Source organism: Martes martes (genome assembly GCF_963455335.1).
Source record: "Martes martes genome assembly, chromosome: 7".
NCBI lineage: Eukaryota > Metazoa > Chordata > Mammalia > Carnivora > Mustelidae > Martes > Martes martes.
The window spans coordinates 93,673,292-93,696,410 of NC_137894.1; the positions used below are offsets into that span (position 1 = coordinate 93,673,292).

At 34.7% G+C, this 23,119-nt stretch overlaps 1 protein-coding gene across 1 annotated transcript; it reads right to left on the bottom strand.

Annotated features, from left to right (window-relative positions):
- Nucleotides 1-3,750: 3,750 nt before the first annotated feature.
- RPL10L (ribosomal protein L10 like) lies at nt 3,751-4,401 on the bottom strand (the record flags this gene model as incomplete). Its single annotated transcript, XM_080809432.1, has 1 exon — nt 3,751-4,401. The coding sequence occupies exon 1, from the start codon at nt 4,393-4,395 to the stop codon at nt 3,751-3,753; it is 645 nt and encodes a 214-aa protein (XP_080665558.1). The 5' UTR covers nt 4,396-4,401.
- Between the last annotated feature and the right edge of the window lie 18,718 nt (nt 4,402-23,119).

A 23,119-nucleotide genomic window follows, 5' to 3' on the forward strand; every position in this document is an offset into this window, starting at 1 on the left:
CATTTTCCAGTGTTCTGCACTACACAGCAGCAGGAGCAAGGATAAGAAATACACCACAGCTGGAAGAGTACACTGTGTGCCTGACCTTGAGGAGTGAGCCTAGGTGCAGGATAATTAATGGGATCCCAGAAGTTGAGTCAGAATCCAAAATCCATCAAAGGCTATATTTGACCCCTCAGGTTCCCTCCTTTCCCTAGCTTCTCATCATGAAACAACAGAAGAGTTGGTAACAAAATCCAGTCCTCAAACTACAATACCCAGAAAGAGGACTAAGTGAAAGAAAATAACAAAAACTTTGTGAAAGCATTACTGGAGAAAGTTCCCTACGATCTTTCAGATTAAATTGAGTTGGTAGAACAGTCTATTATCACACATCAACATTATGAAAATAATGGTACGATAACCATATAATCTTTCTTTTGAAAAAATGAGAAAAAGGAGAAGAAGAAAAAAGAAATAAATATTGAATTAAAAAAGTAAGGTAGATTAAAAATCCAATCTGTGGGGAAGAAAAAGGAAATAAAGCAAATCTCCGTGAGTAATATGTAAAGGATAACAGGTAGAGCACAGTTAAATTTTTCAAAAGGAGCTCCAAGAATAGACGACCAACTAGAATACTATGAAAGTAAATATTACAAAACTAAAGATAAAAAATAACAAAAACTCAAATCAGAATATTGAATCCAATTAAACATAGAACTCAAATTAGACAACTGAAGGGAATAATAGTTGCAAAACAGAATATTAAATATATAAATCATGAAAGAATAGTGACACTACAAGCAGCAAAAATCAGAAGCTGAGAAGCAATGAGGCAGGAGCAAATGGAGTAGTGGTAACATTGATATCAACATAAATTAACACTAATTTTATGCACTTAATATGTGCAAGGCACAATCCTACTCATTTTCTCATTTACTCCTAAACACAAATTTGTGATCTATCGTGTCTTAAGCTTATTTTACAGTTGAGAAAATTAACCAATGGTGATACTAAGTAATTTGCCCAAGTATGTGGAGAAACAAAGATTCAAATCCAGTCATCCTAATTCCAGAATTTCCCTTATTATCTACTGTTAAGCATGGCAATGACTTCACTTTGAATTATTATTGATGGTATAATTTAATTCACTTTGACTTTACTCATTATTTTCTGCATTACTTACATTAAAGAAAGGTATTTTTATGAAAAGACTGAAGTCACTGCTGTAAGAAAAACCCCAAATGTATGTCATTAATATAAAGACAGAAGATGATTGGGGCTAAATGATCTCCCAACTTAATCCTTAGGTCCCTGATGACATTCTAAGAATCAGAAAGCCCTACCTGAATTTTGTTGAGGTAGGCAGTACCAAGCTGTTAAAGTGGAAATAAAATACTTGCCAATGCTAGTGACAAGTCAATTCATGCCAGAGATAGTGCATACTTTTATAAAAATTAAGGGCTTCAGGCTAAATATGCTTAGTATAATTGCATATTTTGAACGGGGGGAGAAATGGTGGATTATATAATGATAATTTGTGGAATGTGCTTTTCAAAACTAAATTGATAATGATGCATGGTCCAATTGGAGTTTCATCATCTTCTGATTCAGTCAGTATTTTCCATGAAACGTGGAGACTCCATCAACCAAATCAGAGTTTTATAGGGCAATATTTACTTGAGTTTAGTAACTGTACTTGTATTTTTTTTTAAAGAGGAGATAGTTCTGTTTCATTGCAGTAGTGCATGAATATATGAATACATAATATATTCCCAAATTAAATTTTCCATTTTGAATAGAAATTCAGAAATAATGACAAGCTCTGCAAAAAATATAATCAAATTATCCTTCAGCACAACTGTCTTCTTATCAATTTATTAATAACTAAAATGACCAGAAAACAGAAAAATGCTGAAAAAACAAAATCATAGCTTAGAGAATATAATAGGATTTTTGTTTTAAAAAAAGTGAAAGTGTCCTTCTATCAACAGTAAAGGAAATAAAATTATGTAATAGATTATAATAGAAAACTGTAGAAAAAATCAAATAATAAACCTTAATGACACCTACCAGTTTTTAATGTAATAATTTTGAATCTTTCATTTTCATCGACATGTCTATATGCATAAACAATCATAGTTACCAGTCTCTACCAGACAAGGACATTCATGGGCTTATCACCTACCTATATTTAGTGAGTGAATACAGAGTTCCAAGTTTGAAGGTCAAGATGTATGAGAATTTTGAGAGCAAAGAGAAGGGTGAATAATAAAGATGGAAAATATTTTCAAAACTGAATTATATTAACACGGCAACTAAGGGACTGTTCGTTTTGTTGTGTTGTGCTTAGAATTTTCATTTGAGCTTGAGTTCTTGTTTTTGAAAGACTGTGTGGCAAAAAGTAAACTAGATGGACAGGAGTTAGAAGATCTAGCTCGTGTCTTCCCTAATTTTTGAATTGTACAGGATTCAATTTCCTAGAAAAATTTGAGTTTTTAAAGCATCAGATAAAAGACATAAAGGAAAGTGCTTCTTAGAACTCTTTCTACATATTTGTATTATTTAGTATTTATCTTTCTCATTTATATATAATATGAAAAATATTGTAGCTTAATACAGCAACCTTCCTGAAAAAGTAGGACATCTCTTACAGTAGGAGCCTGAATATTGTCAGATGCAAACTTTTAGACTTGACAAAGGAATTTTTTTAAGTAAATGGAGCTAAGTTAATAAGCATATGTCTCCACACTGTTTAGTACTCCTTTTGTTGCTTTCATTCAATATGTTGGCCTAAAAATGGCTAGTTTTAAAGAGGTGAGGGCACTGTTGACAAGATTGAGATTTGGAAGACTAAATAATTTAAAGAACCAGAATTTTAAAATGTAATACACACCCAGAAATTTTAGCTTATGTAGTTTCCAAAATAAAAACACCTGTATGATCAATGTAACTCTAATGTAGGGCAAGCACCTACAGATTATAAACTCTCTTTAGGGTCCTTTTAGAGCACAGATTGTTGATTTGGTGTCATTTTTTCTTTTCTGTTGGTTCTACTGGGACTCAGATACAAGTAATGTGAACTCTGATATCAACCTATGACCTTTAGGTGATAAAGAAAAGATTGGACTGTTGTCTCCTGACTGTGAGATAATAAAAGGCTTATCTGAGGAAACCTTTTGCAGTTATAGCCAGCTGTCCAAATGCTGATAATTGGAGGTCATATGAAATTCTAAAATCAATGTGCAGAAATGTATAAGGAAAACATAAGCAACAAGTTTAAGAATGGATTTTTTAGTTCCAGAGATTGTAGTTGAAATATCACTAATGCCTATCATTATTTTCATCCCTCTTGCTTGTTTTCCATTAACAAGAATGATTTTTTTTCCTCTACAAATCTTGGATTTTTTTCTAGCTATTTTTTTATTCAAGGTAAGAATATAGTTACATAATTTATGACTTCACTACAAACAAAACTTTTGACATAGTTCCCTACTGTCCCAAGTTAAAAGTTTTTGGATTAGAACTGCAGTAACTGTCTCTATAAATCACATACGGATTGTTTCATTCCCACTCAAAGGAAAGTATCATTTGCCATTAAAATTCTGTTTTAATATAAACTCTCTTTCTCTCATACTCTATATTATAAAAATCAGATAAACACTTAAAAATATTTAAAATATTAAAAAACATTTATTTTGTTAGTGAATAAGATTTATTGGTAAGCATGTGAGACCAGCATCATCAGAGGAGTCAGTGCTGTCAAAGATCTCAGGAGTGCAGAGCTCGCCACTTGTCCAGAGGGCCGCGACTGGGAACGTATTTGACTCCACAGCCATCAGGGATGAGGCGCTTCTTAGCCACTTTGTCTTCAAATTCATTAGCGTTAAACTTGGTAAAGCCCCACTTCTTGGAGATATGGATCTTCTGGCGTCCAGGGAACTTGAACTTGGCCCTGCGTAAGGCTTCAATCACATGTTCCTTATTCTGAAGCTTGGTACGGATGGACATGATGACTTGGCCAATGTGGACTCTGGCCACTGTGCCCTGGGGCTTTCCAAAGGCACCGCGCATACCTGTCTGGAGCCTGTCAGCCCCAGCACAGGACAGCATCTTGTTGATGCGGATGACATGGAAGGGATGAAGCCGCACTCGAATGTGAAAGCCATCCTTGCCGCAGCTTTTCACCATGTACTTGTTGGCACAGATTCGAGCGGCCTCCAGGGCTTCAGAGGAGAGCTGCTCATATTCATCAGACACCATGTGGCCACAGAGCGGGAACTCATCCACTTTTGCCTTCTTCCGACCCAGATCAAAGATACGGATCTTGGCATCAGGGACACCGCGGCAAAAACGAGACTTTGGATATGGCTTGTTCTTACAATACCGGTAACAGCGAGCTGGTCTGCGGCCCATGGCAACACCAGGAACCTCGGCCGGCCGGCGACGAAGAGAAAGAGGCGCGCTCTCACACGCCTGCGCGTGCGCCTTATATACATTTGCCCATCTTCCCCTATGGGAATCATAGAGTCCTGATGACGTCATGAAGACGCTCTTTCAGGACATCCCCACCATAGATACAGCAACACTCTATGCCTCTGTGGGTCCAACTTGGCACATGCGCAGAGCAGACAGTGGCTAGGTGTATTTTCGTGTTGCCAGGTAACGAATTGGGCTTTGTCGCAATAGCCAGGGAAACACTTCCTGCTGTCCCTCTTGGGCATAAGTCGTTTGCCTTAGGCTTTGTCTTAAGTATAAAAGACATACTTTCAGTACAGTTTAAATAAGGAAGGTGTCTCCAGCTATGCAATATACTTTGTGTCTAGTTTGTCTAAATCAATTTTCCAGAACGCTTATTTCCCACCAGCATTTATAGAAGGATTGCTAGTTCTCAAAGCGTATGTGGTTTCCTTCTTTAGGTAAAGTGGTTTCTTGGCATAGTCTATCTGATAAGGTTCAAAAAGAGATGAGAATGGAAACATATCTAATGTATTTATTGCTTGATAATCGCTTTAGAAACATAAAACTTTCGCAGTTTTATTTAGCCATATGGAATGATCTTATCAAAACGGCATCCACAAAATTGAAATACCAATTGAATTTTTCAACTTAAGACTATTTGCATTTTCAAGTGTTACAGCTGCTAGAAACTATAGAAGAGGAACTATGCCTTATTAATCTTTTACACCTGAGGATGAGTTTAATACTTTTCTCCTTCTGATATGAGATTTTGTAAGTCTCATGATTGGGATCGGAATGTGAGAAGGAGGAAAATGAAAGAAAGAGAATTTACGAATAATCTATAATCCCTACCTGAATTTTTATAGTTTTGTTTTGATTCCTTAATGCTGTTTCACAAATCTATGACATCATGGAAGAAAGTCCTTCCAATGTGAATATACTCCACTCATGCTTTCTCATTAAAAGGGACACAAATAGGGTCACTGGGTGGCTCAGTCAGTTAAGCATCTGACTTTTGATTTCAACTCAGGTCTTGATCTCAGGGTTCTGAGTTTTAAACCCCATGTCAGGCTACATACCCAGCGTGGAGCCTATTTTTAAAAAGTAAAATAAAAAGAGAAACAAATAACTTGTGACAAAATAATTCCTATCTTTAAAGTGAGTAGAGTTTACAAACTATCCATATCAGGATAGATATATTAAAACTCCCAATTTAAAGAACTTTTCCATACTATATTAAAGGTTGCTTATTCTCCTTTCTTCCTTTATTTCTATATTTCTATATATTTCTATATATAGAAATATATATTCTACGTATTTCTATATTCTTTTCAAATAGGTCTTATTTACTTGTAAACCTGAATATGGAGAGAAAGCAGCAAGGAATGTTATATTGCCCTCACTGAGCTTATAAAGTGTAGGAAAGGATTTGAAACTCCTCAAATAATATATCATCATATTACTAAGTACAAAGTGTGCAAAAAAGGAAAAGCAGAGTGAGCTCTGAGAGCCTGGGATAAAGCCCTGAGCAAGCCTGAGGCATGGACAGGGACAACTTTATCAGGAAAGGGATTTCATATAGTGACTGTGGCATGCGGGGGTTGGCATATGCAAAGACTCTGAAGCAGGCAAGAACTTGATTCATTTAAGGAACTAAAGTAAAGACAGTATGACCATGAGTGAGGGGATTAGTGGCATAATATGAGAATAGTGTATGACAGGGACCTTGTGTGTCATGCAGGGCACATTTTACCAAATTAGGGATTCTGCTTTTTTAAGACCACTGAAGAGCATTACACAGTTTTATTACTCTTGTATATAATACAGTTAATATCTCTCTTTTTAAAAATCTTTTTTATTACTCTTTTTTAAGTCTTTATCTTTTTTATCACTCTTGTGTATAATATGGTCAATATCATTCTTATTGTATATAATATGGCCAATAGACTGGAAATGGATGCGGGGAGGTTAGGAAGAAAAGCTTCACAAGACTGAAAAAAAGAAATGAGGATAGTGTAAGCATGCTTTTAATATCTCTAACTTTATAAACATGTTTGCATCTATTTCTACTACTGCATATCTAGACTCTATCATTATTCTGGGGGAAAGAAGTCTGTGAGGTAAAAAGAATATAGCCAAACAGAGTTCATGTGCCATCTCAGCCACTGACCCTTTTCTAGGTCATGCTTTGGGTTTTCAAACCCCTAGAATTCTCTGACCAAGAGATGTGTTATCAGGGTCTGTTTGCATAATCCTCTTTCCTTAATCCAAAAGGTGACCAATCATGGCTTGCTGGAACTGTACCAATTTTAGCATTGAAGTCCTGTATCCTCCAAAACCCCTTAGTCCCAGGCAAAATGGTTGGTCACCCTGTCACATTTATGCATGGGGCCCATCACAGTTGCAGGACAAAGTCAGAGGACAGGTAGAGAAGGTAAGAGCCAGACTGGGATTCTCCACTTAAACTACTTTCCCTAGCCTTGTAAGTATTGGGGGGGGGGGGGACCCTGTAGAAAATGCATGAGCCACACTATTCTACTTAAAACATTAAAAGCATTAGCCTCCCTCAGTCCCAAAAATTTGAGTGTCCCCTATCTTCCATCTCCCGATACCCACAATGTGTATCATGCTAAGCAAACCTTGCAAAAAATTATAAAACTTGCCTGCTTTGAAGTTGCCTGAAATATAGTCAAGAAGATAATACATGGAAAATCAGATTTTTCTTATTTGCTAAATTTATTACTTTTGTAAGTACAGTAAAAATTTAGCAAAGGGAGACACTGGTGTCGTATAAAATAGAGATGGATTAAAGAATGAGTAGAACATATGTAGGTGAAGGTAAGGAATAAGACAAGAAAGGGGCATGGCAATTACATAAGCCTGTTAAGTGCTGTGAAAACAAGAACGATGTCTATTTGGCTCACTGTTTTGTCACCTGTTTTTGGCAAATCATGTGAACCATAATAATAAATGTTTGAATGAATACACAACACTGTTGAGGTGCAGTGGTGTGTTGGTAAATATTTAATAGCCTGCTCATTGGGGAGCAGAGGCAGGGAGAGGAAAATCACAATTTCCAGTGTTAACGAAACTCTGTGGTGTAAATACTCCATCATCAATTTCAGTCACCAATGTCGTATCAATGAAGACGAAGATGGGAGCAGATGCACACAGTCAGCTTTTGTCAGCCAGTATTAGCTGGCTTTAGCATGCCACCATTTAGCTGTGCATACCCAGGAAAAATAAAGATGACAAACTTGGCTTAAGCTAATAATGCATAATCTGGAAAAATAAATTTGGGGATGGGTCAGAGAGATCATTTTCTAGGAATCTTTAGAAAGAAGGCAGGTAAATATGTTTAAGCTTGATGATTCAGCTTTGACTCTGAAAAATTCTTTCCTCTGTGGTTTCTTTTTCCTATTCTGCAACTCCTATGTAAGAATTCTGCAATATCCTATATAGGCATACCTCAGAGGTATTGGGAGATCAGTTCCAGACCACTGCCATAAAGTGAATATTGTAATAAAGTGAGTCAAATTAATTTTTTGACTTCCCAGTGTATATAAAAGTTATGTTTACACTATACATTAATACAGTATACATATAGTATACTATGTGTACACTATACTATTAAGTGTATAATGGCATTATGTCTAAAAAAAGTATACACCTTAATTTAATGATATTGCTGGGAAATGCTGACCATCATCTGAGCTTTAAGTCTATCATAATCACTGATCACAGCTAGCAATAGGAAATATAATAATAATGAAAAAAGTTTTCAATATCCTAGGAATTACCAAAATGTGACACAGAGACACAAAGTGAACAATGCTATTGGAAAAATGGCACCAATAAACTTGCTCAGCACAAGGTTGCTGCAAACCTCTAATATATTAAAAAAAAAGGTAATATCTGTGAAGCACAATACAATGAGACACAATAAAACAATATATACCTGTACATGTTGATTAGGTGCCTTGTGCACCAAGGCAGACTTTATGTACTTGGAATTAACACTAGACAATCAAATTACTTCTGCTTTCATGCAAAGACTGGAAAGGAATAATCCTATGTATCAGTTCAATGCAGCACTTTCTTTCCTTCTTTAATATCACAATACAACCATTTCACAAAGAGCTAAACCTGGACTTTGTTCTCAAAGAAAATTATGCATTGAAGTCTATTACACTAATACTAATATACTAGTACTGGCATGCACCCTGGATGTCCTCTCCTGCTGCTGAAACCATCTGCATTGTTGATCACTGAGTCATTATGAAGTGTCATCACTTGGTGTTGGACAGTATATTGTGATTAAGAGACATGTTCCTGCTTAGGCTCTCAATGAAGTGTGAAAGCTTCCACCAATGATGAACAGTCATTTTCATCTCTGTTTCATAGTAACTTCACACTGGAAAGTGTAATCTCAAAATGTTTGATAGCCTAGATGAACAACTTGATATTTTCCTAGAGTTGTGTAGTGAATGTAAGAATCGTGGTTATGGCTGGCTTTTCTTCAAAGTCAGCTGATTGTGTCTATTGTCATGGCTAATGGGTGGTCATGCTGTCCGTCTTTCATGTACCTGTTTCACAATGGTCCCCTTATCTATTTGACAAATGCACGTTTTCTGAATAGAAGTATAGTCAGATGATTTTAAGTATTTAGTCCCAATTGTCTAATGAATGCATTTTCTTTTTTGACTGGTACTTCATTTTGATTTTTCTCTTTTGGGGAATCCTTTTTATTATTATTATTATTTTGGATATGGTAACTGAGTATGTACACTTAACTTCATGCTTTGGTAGTACAGCACAAGTTTCCCCCAAATGAGTTATTTTTTTATATTGTTCCAGAAAATTAGGGAAAAAATAGGTGAGGATGAATTCAGAGAGAAGTAACACATAAATATATGCATTAGAATTTGATTGGTTTTAGTTTGTAAATTTTTACTTGTTTAGGTTTCATACTTACACAAAATTTATAAACCACTTTAGTCAGTTTTATATAGTGAGCAATAAGAATTGATACGTAGTTTCTTAATAAATATTTAAGTAATGATATAACAAAGATATAATTTATTATAAAAATAACGAAGATGCTATAATAAAGCATAATAATAAAAATGCTATACTAAAAATGACTCGGTACAAAGAATCTATATATGTTTTTGAAATCCCTTCTCTCTTAAAAAGACTTAGTCCAATCTGAAAATTCTGATCTTGGGTTAGGGTGCTATGTGTGAGGCTTGTCTTCCCATACATTGAGTGCAAGGGCTTCCTGTGTTTTATATTTAAGTACTGTCCATTTATTTAAGAGGACTAATGTTGGGAGCAATGTGATTTTTTCCCTTGCTGCCCTAGTTGTTTGCCAATAAAATGAGGTTTATGTGGTTTACAGACATGCATGAGCAAATATTGAATTAAATGTTGATATTATTTAATCATTTATACCAAAACACCCCATTGTATTTTAGGTTATGTTTAATGGACAATCTCTTTATCCACTAAACAGATTTTTTTTCTTAATGAAAGTGAACTGTCAACCTTAGGAATTAGATATGAGAGTTCTTTAATTATGAAATAAGTATTCCAATTGACAAAGCACTGACTTTGGAAGGCTTTTTTAAAAGTTCTGTCTCACCCATCAAACATTTTAATCCATTTGCATTTTGGTCTTCTCTATATCAGCAAATACTGAGGACTAGCTCAGAATAAAATGCCATACTATTTGGGATACATGGTAAATCACTACATTATTGATCTGCTTAGTCCCTGTGTAAAGAAGTCAACCTTGCCCAAAGCTTCTAGGAAGTAATTTCTAGGGCTTTCTCTTTACCTAGGGAATTTGGTGATATTAGATAGTCTAAGAGTATGATTTAGGTTGAGGGCTGACAATGCCAGAAAGACCAGCAATGTGAAGGAAGCCTTTGGGTCAGTGGTACTATTTGGCCTGGAGACTTTCAGTTATCACGGGCACGGTCAATCAATCATGGCTACATAATGAATTCTCAATAAAAACTCTGAACACTGGGGTTTGGACAAATTCTCCTGGTTGGTTTCTATGCCTATTGTCACAAATTAATGTTAAAAGAATAATGTATCCTAACTCAGTAGGGAGAGGATAAGGAAGCTCCATGGTCTGGTATTCTCCCAGACTCTACCTATTTTACTTCTTTCCTCAGCTGATTTTAATCTGTCTTCCTTCCCTGTAGTAAACCATAACCATGAGCATAATTGCCTTCAGTGAGTCCTGTGAGTCCTTACAGTGAATTATCAAATCTGAAGTTGGTTTGTTGGAATCCCCCAGACTTGTAGTCGATATCAGAAATGAGGAAAGTCTTGGGGACTGTGCCTTCTAACTTTGAGGGTATCTCAAACTCTGTAATTTCCATCCTTCACCCCAAAGACCTAATAAACCATTTATAAATGGTGAAGACACTGCAACGTAAAAGAGAATAGAAATCTAATTTATAGTGCTTAGTAGAGTTGAAATATAAAAGGCTAACAAGAACTAAAGATTGTCTCAAAAAGTAATTATTTTCCTGCTTAAAAATATTATACATATTTATTGAAGAATTAGCATATATGCATGACAAAAAAATAAAGATATGGACAAATAATAAATATTATATTTAATAAATATTAAATTTAATAAATGTTAAAATAAAATTTTAATATTTAAAATATTAAAGATTTGGACCTTTTTTTACAATAATTTTATATGTACCATTTTTATGTCCTGATTTTTATATTACTTTTAAGCATTTTCTGTAAGAATAAATGTACTTGGGGCGCCTGGGTGTCTCTGTGGGTTAAAGCCTCTGCCTTCGGCTCAGGTCATGATCTCAGGGTCCTGGGATCGAGCCCTGCATCAGGCTCTCTGCTCAGCAGGAAGCCTGCTTCCTCCTCTCTCTCTCTGCCTGCCTCTCTGCCTACTTGTGATCTCCGTCAAATAAATAAATAAAATCTTTAAAATAAAGAAAAGAATGTAATTTCATTTTATTTTAATAATGACAAAATACATTTGATCATATGCTAAGTATAGATCCATATATGGACAGATATATTTACTTCTTGGTAAATATTTATTTTATTTTATTTATTTATTTTATTATTTTTTATTATTTATTTTATTTTTATTTATTTTATTTTATTATTTTTATTTCATTCTATTTATATATTCTTTTTATATATATTATTTTATTTTTTATTCTATTTATTTTATTTTATTTATTCTATTTATTTATTTATTTTATTATTCTATTTATATATTCATGAAATACTACTATCGAGATCTAGCAAAAGCAGCTTCAGCCTATTTATTGATTTACCTGGAGGTCAACATCCAGGAGCTAATTGGTCATAAATAAAGACTGGCTACTTTGACAAAGTGATATTTTATAATGAGGCTTCTCATCAGTCACTCAAGCAGCAAAATGTGGATTAACTACAAATAGTGCCAGTGATCCACATAAAAAAAAATTATGCATGTAGCAACATGAATTAAAATGGACAAAATAAACCCACGACCTGCCAGTTTTTGCTAAATCTTGATTTCAAAGAAGTAAGAATTCTTAATTCTTTACTGGACAGTAGAAGGGTTTGTAAAATTCTGACTAAATCTAGAAGATAATTGTTTTTTTATTTCTCTTTGGGATTGCATGAAATAGTATTTTAAAATAGTTCTAAAGACAATTTTAAGGAATTCAGGAGCAGAACATATACTAAAGCTTTACTTTCCTTATCATCTTAATTGAAATTTGCCTATATTCTTTATGGAATGAGGTAGATTATTTTTGCATATGTTTTAATTTTTAGAAAGTGTGTCTTAACATTCATTTGAATAGGCCATTTAACATAATTAAATGGTATTACCAAGTTGTTTCTAGAAAATTTAGTAAATTTTGAGGATCACTGTGTGGAAGTTCACCATATATATATACATATATACACAAGAAAAAGTAAGAGTAAAGCTGTAAAGAGTAAAGAGTAAAGAGTAAAAGTGACGTAAGAGTAAAAGTAAAATAAAGAGTAAAAAGTAAAAGTAAAGAGTAAAGATAAAGTAAAGAGTAAAGAGTAAAGTGCTCAGGGATGACATGTATCTCGTCAATCTATAAAAATATTTCCCTGTGCATCACTTAACTCAATTCTCCAAAATAATTATCTTAAAAGGCATATAAAAACAAGTTAGCTTGATTTTCAAAATGAAAAAGTAGTACTCAGAAATGGTACGTGACTCACCCAAAAATAAAATTTGGCAAGTGGTAGATCCTGAAGAAAATTCAACCCATATGTGAACACTTTTTCCAAAAATTTTCTCTTTCAAAACTTACTGTCGAGGTCAGTACAGACTATCACTTAACATCTGAAAGTTAAGCTGGCTCTAAATGAATTATGAATCAATTTTGTGGCACATCCAGGGTCTGTGGATCTGAAATCAATACAATTTGAGGGTCCTCTTTAAGAAAAAGAATGCAAATTTTCAATTCAAAATTAAAGACAGAAAAAATATTACTTAGAATGAGAAAATAAATTTGAATTATAAATAACTATTAAAATTTACAGAACAGAATTTTTAAAATAATATATTTTCGTTAACTGCCTGATCTACTTTTAAAATCTTCCTTATATTTTCTGGGTACATATTCTTTGATCTCCTCTCCATACTCTCCATAGACTACTTTTTAAAAAAGATTTTGTTTATTTATTTGAGAGAGAGAGCTCAAGTAAGTGAGAGGGAGAAGCAGGCTGAGCAGGGAGCTCAATATAGGGAGATCCTGGGATCAAGACCTAAGCTGAAGGCAGACACTAAACCAACTGAGCCACCCAGGTACCCCAGTTGACTATTATTTTTAATATTTTTATGAACAATAGAATCTCAAGTCCATTTTTCCTCCAGTAAGATTGTTGAAATCTATAGTAATAACATAAAAAGTTTCTCTCAGTCTCACAACTGAATATTATTAATGCCATGTACATCTATAGGATTGTTGTCAAGTTGAGAAAACCCTTATCTCTTTCCGTATATGAACTATAATATTTCATGGACTTTCAGCTTTTTCTGGGCAATGACTACTCTCAAATTAACAAACAACACTTGAGAACCAGATTACAGTGATACAATTCATGTCATAGAGTGATGAGAAGGCTGGAAACCACTCATCTAAGTTGTACTCATAAAGCTGATTGTGTGCGTCTCTGCCCAACTTTGAGTTTAGTGACATGATATTGGTAAATTAAAGTGGCCATGGTGACAGTATTTATACCCTTGTCAAAACTAGAAGTTGGGGCTTTTGTATACTTTTTCTTTTTTCTGAAGAACCAGTTAGTAAACATGTATTAACATGCCACTGTTAATACCTTCTCCAAAGTTTTATTTTTACTTCATTGGTTTAGCGCTTCATGTCAAGTCAGCCTGAAATTTAAATCTTTTCTGATGGGCTCAAATAATTCATTATTCTCTTTTAATTGCATTGTAAAACAATCCAAAGGGCTATTTATAACTTCAATTAAAATTTTTGCTTAATTACATCTATTGATGTGATCTGAAATTTGTGTTGGCACTAATTTGGTTCTTGATTACAGAGTATTTTTATTGATATTATTTATCTTCCTTGCATGTGTTTTGTAATCCATCCATCAGTTTTTACTCATTTTTCTCAGTTATTTCATAAATAAATTTGAGAATATTGCCAAGAACGAAGTGTATGTTTTTCACTTGTTCTAAGTGAAATGCCCAAAATATCTTTCCAAATTGCAGTAAAAATGGTATATTTCAGCTTTCTCAGCTATTTAAATAAGCACTTACCTCTTTGACCATATATCTTTGGATCACAGTGCTGAATGAGTAGTCACAGTGAGTAGGCAGTATACTCTTGGAAGCAATTTCGACACCAGAACAACTAGCAATAAATTATCCTTATATCATGTAACCACAAACCATATAAATATACCCTACCAAGCCCATATTAAATGCCTTCTCTAATAACTTTCTTTTAGCCAGATCCCCATATTGCCAAGGCCACTCCAATGCTGTCTGACCTCAGGGACAGTGTGAAAGACCAGAAGTAGAAATGCAAAAGAGACTGCAAATTATATAAAAACAATGTCTGACCTCATAGTTGGGGCCCATCCTAGGGCTTTGGAAGGGCCCTTGTCAGTGAATGTCTGTGAATCTGAAGCTGCATTAATTTTACTAGAAGTCTTTCCAATTCTGAGCAGGTAATACTACTTTCTGTTTCTTAATACCTGTTTTCACTTTTACTCCTTAAGTGATTTACTTTGTATCGTCCCAAGACTTCAAAGTTTTCCAACAATATTTATGCCATAACTATGATCAGATCCTTTATTAACACTAAAATGTAGATAATAGCTTCCAATTTAAAATTTTTCTCTCACAGCGTTCCAAGAGCAAAGCGTTACAAGAAAAGAATTAAGTAATAATAATACAATTTGAAGCAACAAAGAATTAGGAGGACTTTAGCACATAGTACTATTGCAGTTGCCTCTGAATTCATGGTTTACATTCTAATTACTTGAAGGAATAAAACTATTCAGTAGATATTGGCTTGCTGTGTTAAAAAAATATGGACCCTTACCAAATGTCTTATAACAAAAGAGATTCCAGATGGATCAGTGATTTAGACATTAGGATAAAAAAAATACTAGAAGAAAAGATACTTGACTTTATTTACAGTCTTCAAGTGATAAAGTCTTATTTAAGCAGAACACAAAGAGCAGAAACTGTGAAGGAAATCTTGTGGCTTCAAAAAAAATTTAAACTTTCGTAAGATTAAAATAAGTCAATAAGTGTATGTGTGTGGGTCTTTATAGAGCCACACACATGCAACCACATGCACACACACATTATATATATGTATAGAGAGAGGGAGGGAGGATATGTGTTATGCAAAGGTTCCATACAAAAAATAATAGTAAAGGAGTCCTGGTTATCCATTAATATATCTGAAACCACCCCAAATTTAATGATGTTAAATTTAAAAATTCATTTATTGTATCTGTCATGGTTCTGAGTATTGACTGCTTTCATCAAGTTAGTTCTTTCCTGAGGTCTGTTCATGACATTGCAGTCAGATGGTTGCTGTGACTGAATCATCTTGAAGGCTGCATCACTTCCATGTTTGATGATCCATGCTCTAGGCAGGATTTCAACTGATGTACCAGCCAGGAAATGACATGTGCCTGTCCCTGTGTCCTGGAATTCATCACTGCATGGTAACTGGGTTCCTAGAGCACACATCCTAAGAGAGAAATCCAAGTAGAAAAATCTATCACCAAATCTCAGAAATTACATAATACCAATTCCATTGCATGCTTTTTATCAGAAATAAGTCACCAATACCAGCTCATATTCAAGGGAAGAAGAATTAGACTCCTTTTTATGATAGAGAATTGGTAGACATACTTTAAATCCACCATAACCTTCCTTCTGGCCACAAATAATTTACATTTTCTTGTAAGCAAAGCATAGCACCACTGTAGCCTCCTAAATTTGCATCTGTGGTGCCATTAAGTTCATATTTGAGGTCCAGATTTTTGTAATCTAAATCAGGTCCAAGCATAGATGAATTTCTTTCTCGCCATCTGAAGATTCATGAACTAAGAAGTAATCTGTCCCCCAAATATCCAAAATACAATGGCGGAGCAGGCATAACACAATTGCTAAAGACACTGGCATTCATTAAGCAGTGGTCCACAGAAAGTCTGAAAAGCATTCAAGCACATGTTGCCAGTTCTTTGATTATGGCTAAGCCCTACTTTTGATAATAATTTTGTACAAGTCTTGGCTGTACCCTCTGAGATCTTAATAATCAACCTTCAGAATATTGTTTCATTTCCCACCAAAAGTCTTGTGCTTGTAGCTGAGTATTTTTCTAAATATGCCTCATGTCCATTGAAGTTCAGGTATCTAAAGGCCTATTTTCTTTTGGTACCATGCCTGTCTCCTTTAGTCCAATGTGACAGTGTTTCCAGTGATACAATTTCCTTAAATACTTTGTAGGGTTCTGTGAATTGTATTGGTGGTTATGTCATTGGTGAAAACCCCATTGACAAATCTCTTTGAGATAAATCCTGATCTACCTTGGACTCCCTGAAAGGCTGTGTAGGGCAACATCTTAAGATGCTTAGAACCTGGTGTTCGAGAGGACCTGCAAGGAACACCCTTAAAATCCTTAGAGGGCATTTTGTCTATTAGAAAATCTGAGGCATCAATTTAAGTCTTTCTCAGGTCTTAACAAAGAACTTAACAGTCAGACTCTCTTGGCTTTGTCTATAAAATATGTTTTCCTGACAGTGTCCTGGATTTGATCTTCGTCAGGAAGCTAGTTTTTTGTTTGTTGGTTGGTTGGCTGGCTCTTTTTTTTTTTGTTTATTTATTTATTTTTTTCAATGCAGAGCCTAAACTCAGGACACTGAGACCAAGATCTAAGCTGAGACCAAGAGTCCAACATTTAAGTGACTAAGCCACTAGGTCCCCTGCCAGAAAGCTATTTCTGAATTTGAAAAGTGTTTGCCATCTGGAGATTCTGGAAATGAAAAACAGTTTTATTTCAAAACCAGGAAATTTCAGCTCCTTTATATCTAACCATTTGTTCACCAAACAATCCCTTTCCTTCTTAATTTATTTATTATTGTCAAATACGAGGAGCCAAGTGGCACTTTCAAAACTGCCTGGTAATTCCTTTTAGCTGATCAAGTACATTTTCTATAATACACAGGCAACAATGTTGCTAAACTTTCTTCATGGTCAAAACAATGGACTTTAACTCCCATTAGTACTTTTTCTCACTTTTTGTTACGTACCCACCAAAAGCCTGCCAAGGCCTTTTAGGATTATTATATAAACAGTCTCAAGTCCTACCTACCAGCATTTTTCAACCAAAATAAGCCCTTTTATTTATGAGTGACTGGTTGTTGATAAAAGTGTCAAGCAAATTCAATGGGAGGAAAGAATAAATTTTTCAGCAAATGGTTCTGGGACAATAGCTATATGTAAGTAAAGAATAACATTGGAGCCCTACCTCAAACCACATTAAAAAAACAAAAACAAAAACAAAAACAAAACTCAGAATAGGTTGTGGTGGACCTAAACATATGAATTGAAAATCCAAGACTCTTAGAAGCAAACATAGGACTAAAACTAAATGGTTTCTTTTAATAATACCAAAAGCACTAAATGGTTTCTTTTAATAATACCAAAAGAACAAGCAACAAAGGGGAAAACTAGATAAAATAGGCTCCATCAATTTAAAAAAAAAAATGTGTTTCAAAGGACATCTTCATGAAAGTGAAAATATATAGAACAGGTGACAATATGTCATATCTATCTATATATCTATCTATCCACACTGATAAGCATATTCAGTTTAGTTTTATACATAGATTTAACTATTATAGTGTGCCCTGAAAAAATCTTTAAATGACCTAAACCAAACGTTAGCATATATTGGAAATGTGTCTAGATATACATTAGAATAATTCTAATAATTGCTTTTATTCAGGTTTTAAAGCAATTTAAAGATGAACAGAGAATCTTCATGAATAGCACACCACAATAGAAACTGGCCTGGATACTTTGCCTCTCCTTTCTGCTTTGACATATTTAATAAAATAAAATACATATATTTAACAAAAAATTAGTATTTTGAAGAACTCTGCATGATGCATATTTTGTTCAGGATTAATCTTTTTCCTAGGAATAAGTGGTAGTGTGTCTGTTTTCTCTGAGTACTTTTAAAATAATAAAATGTGGATAGAATTAAATCTAAGAATAATTTTCTAAAGAAATATGAAATATTAAGGAAATAAATTATTAATGACCAATTAAGGTTAGTGTACAATAATACTCTTAACGACTTTTACTAATTTGCTAATGCAGCTCTTACTAATTTTGAAAAAAAAATCCAACCAAGCATTTCAGGACATGATGTTTTCACAAAATATCATTATTAAAAGATATAATTCTTAATGTTCTAGATGTTGCAGCATTTAGATGTTGTAAAAATTATTTTATCACTCATATAATCAAGTGACAAATTATTTTAAAATAGTTAATTGGCTCATTCAGATGAATAATATAAATATTTAGACTTACATCTGTAAGAACATAAATATTAGAGCATATTAATATTTAATTCTCATCAGTTATCCAGTGTTGCAGATCCAACTCATCTTTACTGTGTGACAGATCGTTTCATCCCTCTGGAAAATGGCTTATGGAAAGGATTTCACTGTCTCGTACCTCAAGATTCACACATTGTTTCCTAATCATAACAGTGGCAGTTCTTCATCCAATCAGTGGCACAGTAAATCAGACACTATCTCCTGAGTACAGCTGCATGGATCTGTCAGCTCCAAACTTGTTAAATCTCAGTGTTCTGAGTGGTATTTCTTTCTCCATATCTTAAGCACAGTCTCCAGTTTTAATTTAGATTTAAAATAAGGTAAAACCTAGGTTATGACTTGCATGTTTTTCACCTTATTTAGTTAGCCAACAGGCAACAGGAAAATAGTTTTGAAATTTTTTGAAAGATCAGAGGACCGATGTTACTAAATTAATACTGTAGCTATGTCCTCACACTGAAGTGTTTTCATAACATTCTGTCTGCAAATACATTATATTTCAGCTGACTACCTGGATCAAATTTAAGTCAGTAAAAATTTTTCTATGGAATTAAAATGATCCAGTCAATTCATCAACAACAATCTATTGAGTGCCAAGTATTCAATCCTACTCTACTTTGTGCCAGACGTATGAGACAATATAATGAAAATAGACGTGGGGAAATCTAATTTGAGAGATGGGATGTGTGCACATGGATAGTTAGTATGCACCAATTAAAGCTATAAAAATTGTGAAAGTAACAGTTCCTTAAATCTAGGTGGTGAAAATTGTCTTAATGAAAAGTTTCTTATCATCCCATCATGAATCCAAGCACAGTCGTCTTTTGCTTCCTCAAAGATACCACATCTGAGTGTTATCTGATGGGAAACTTGTTTTTTTTTTTTTTAATGTTCTGTATTTCCAGTCATTCTTTCTGTTTTCTTCCCTGCCCTTCCCAGTTCCCTACTATCTGCTGAAATGGTTGAGAACCTCCTTTATGACAGAAGTACCTAGACATGTCTAGCTATTAATCACCAAAGAGGGGCAAAAATTAGATATTCAACATATTTAATGATAAACAGTTGTTTGGGCACACACATATACTCACTTTTATCCACTTATTTCAGGAAGCCCAGATTGGAGACTATTTAAAAAGGCCTTCCTCTAACAGGAAGAGAAGTTAGAGTCAACTTTTCTTACAAAAGACATTTATTTGTTCTCTGGGAACAAATAAACTATGAGTCTTTTCTATCATTTCTGGAACTACCTTAGCTAGATAAATATTACTTTATTTGTTTGACAGGCATGAAGTTCTGTAGCTCATGGTAATATTTTTTCATCTCAGTGCATCACCTCTTGATGGAGGATTGCAGACTACTTCCACTTTTCGCCGTTGGTCTTGCCTGACATACCTTACGCTTTCAAGAACTTTGGCATTATGCTCAAGTCTTTCTGAGGAGAATGGATTGGATAAACATCACACCTATTATTTGTTCTTTTTTCACTTTAATGTGTTATTAACAACTCATGGTGATTTTAATTATCATTACTAATAATTACTAAATATATCCCATATATCCTAAGCAGGTGTGGAAGGAGTGATTCATGAACAAGATTCTCTACATTTCATTCAGGCTCATGTCACCTAGACGAAAGGAGTGAGGGGAGAAGTTTGCCTGGACTTAGTGCTGAGCAACTAAGAAATACATCAGTAGACTTAAAGTCAAATCAGGACAAAGATCATTTTCAACCTTGTTGGTGGGATAAGTTTCACTGACTGGGGAGATTCAGTCAGCCATTTAGGAAAGAGGAAGAGCACAGGGTCTGCAATAGGCAAGTGACAAAGGAAAGGAACTTCAGAGTTAGGATGCTGGATCCAATCTGCAGGCAAGTTCTAAGGTAAATGATAAGGAAGTGACCAAATAAGACAGTACAGAGTAAAAGAGACCATATCTAGAAAAATGAGAATCCTATGTAAGAGCAAGAAAAAGTAATCTGGGCTGAGGAACTTATTTAAGAACTGTGACAGAGTGCAGAGTCGAAGTATGGTACTATTAAAAACATTTTTAATTAACATATTTTCCATTTAAATTAATAAGTACAAAAATAGGCAAAACTAACCTATCTGTCTAGATGTTAGAATAATGGTTACCCTTTCTCCGGGGCAATTAGTGACTGGGAGGCATACGGGGTACTTCTGCAGGGTGGTAATGTTCTATTTCTTATTCTAAATGCACTTGCAGGGGTGTGCTCCTAGGTGTGCACTTTTTAACATGAATATTATACTTCAATAAAAATTTTCTAAAACTAAGAATTTGGGTAGGTTTAAAAGGAAACTTACCTCAGCAGTGCATCTACTTTAAGTGAGTGTCTTTGTAAGTAGCTCTCAAGCCCTGCTAGATGAGCCAATGCAGCAAAACAGCTTCCACACCAGATGACTAGCTTACAGAAATCCTAAGCTCTCCCCAGCTCATCTCCACACTTCCTACTATGTTAGCCATGTCAGCATTCTTGGCACCTAATTAAACACTAATGTGAAGAAAGCTCCATGATCGTGTGTTGGGGCTTGGGTGTATAAATTAACAACAGTGATGACACTGATGCTTCTTCACGCATGGTGCCCAACTAGGATATCTTTAAATAATGGGTCATCCTTCTCAAAGTAGGCCCACCTAGCACTCTATATTTGAAACCTCAGGTGGATCAGAAAGTGACTATATTTTTTATTGTTTTGTACTTGTTGTTTTTACTCATGGACACCCTGAGAGGTTAAGGTTAAGGTGGGTCTAAGCAGCTACATTCTGTAACCAGGATGTGAGTTTTGTCTGTGCTCTTCCTGTGTCCCCCACACACCCACTGCCCACCCACTCCCTCACCTCCACTCTGACTTACCTATGGACCTTTCCCCATCCATCTTCATTCTGTCCCGACCCTCTTCCATCCTCGCCAACCTCCACAAAGTAAGACTTTAAAGTTTTGGCAAAATAGAATTGTGCCTTCTAGAAACAATTATAAGCATAATATGAAGCCATTGCAGATATCTGGCACGGGCTATAAAGATAAATTAGTATGTGACCAGTATATGAGTTAATATAAGGGCAGGAGTTGGAATGGGAGAGACAAAAAAGATCTGTTATGATGTGACTAACTGCCATGAGTTAAGCATAATGCACTGATATGCAAGAATTCAAAGTTGGGTGGTCCACGTACACAGAGTTATGAGGAATGCCACAAGGAGACGAACATCGCCACACAAGTTTGTATCAAGTGTCCACCTCACTGTCATTCTGCCTCTAACAAAGCAGTAGTAAAAAATAATCACTTTCTGGGGTGCCTGAGTGGCTCGGTTGGTTGAACACCTGCTCTTGGTTCTGGCTCAGGTCATGATTTCAAGGTCCTTATCCCAGGGTCCTAAGATCAATCCCCACATCGGGTTCCATGCTTAGCAGAGAGTCTACTTGAGACTCTCTCCCTCTGCCCCTTCCCCCATTCATGCACTCTCTCTCTCTCTCTCAAATAAACAAATAAATCTTAAAAAAAAAAAAGATAATTTTCTTACATCTGTTGTGTACCAAAGTATGGCTATTTTACCTTTTCTATCTCTAGTCTTTACAACAGCCTTAAATGCTAGATATATTATCTCCAATTTACAGAGAAAGCTGTTGAAGCTACTAGAGGTTAAGTTATTTGCTAGAGATCACACAACTAGCAGATGGCAAGGTTGGATTAAAATCTAGTTTACACCCAAAGCTCTTCCATTGTGCTATATTTCCTTCCCATGACCTAACCCAAAGGCTTAGAGATATTGATCTCCTGACTTCCTTTGATAATCTGCCTTCCATGAATTAAGATAACAAGTCTTGAATGTTTTTTTAATTTTATATTTTCATTAATGTAATAATGTTGAAATAACACTTGAGCATATACAATGTCCATATTTCTCAGGGTACTCAAATTCACTTTCTACTGGTAAAAATCCCCCAGGGTCTAGCTATTTCTGTATACATAGAAAGAATGAAATGATACATGTCAGTTAGGCGAGTAGCACCTCCTTGTACTTGCCTTAAAATTACTTCTTCAAGATTCAAACCAAATCCTAGTTTTGCCTTTTCTTCCTAACCATTCCTTCTAGTTTACAGTTGACATAAATCCTATTTACACTTCCAAAAATGAGGAGTCCTAGATTTTCAACACAGCCTTATCAAAAGCTGCTCTGTTACCTTGATTCTTTTCAGTGTATTTTCCTTCATAAGATTTGCTTGCCTTTTATAATATATTAGGACCAGAACTTCATACAGTCTGTCACATTTTATATAAGAGCAAACATAAAAAAGGCAGGTATAAGAAAATTCCTAAAGTATCCAAAATCTATAAAGAACTTATCAAACTCAACATCTAAAAAACAAATAATCCATTTAAGAAAAGGGCAAAAGACATGAATTTTTCCAAAGAAGACATCCATGGCTAACAGACATGTGAAAAGATGCTCAACGTCACTCATCATCAGGGAAAAACAAATCAAAACTACAGTGAGATACCACCTTACACCTG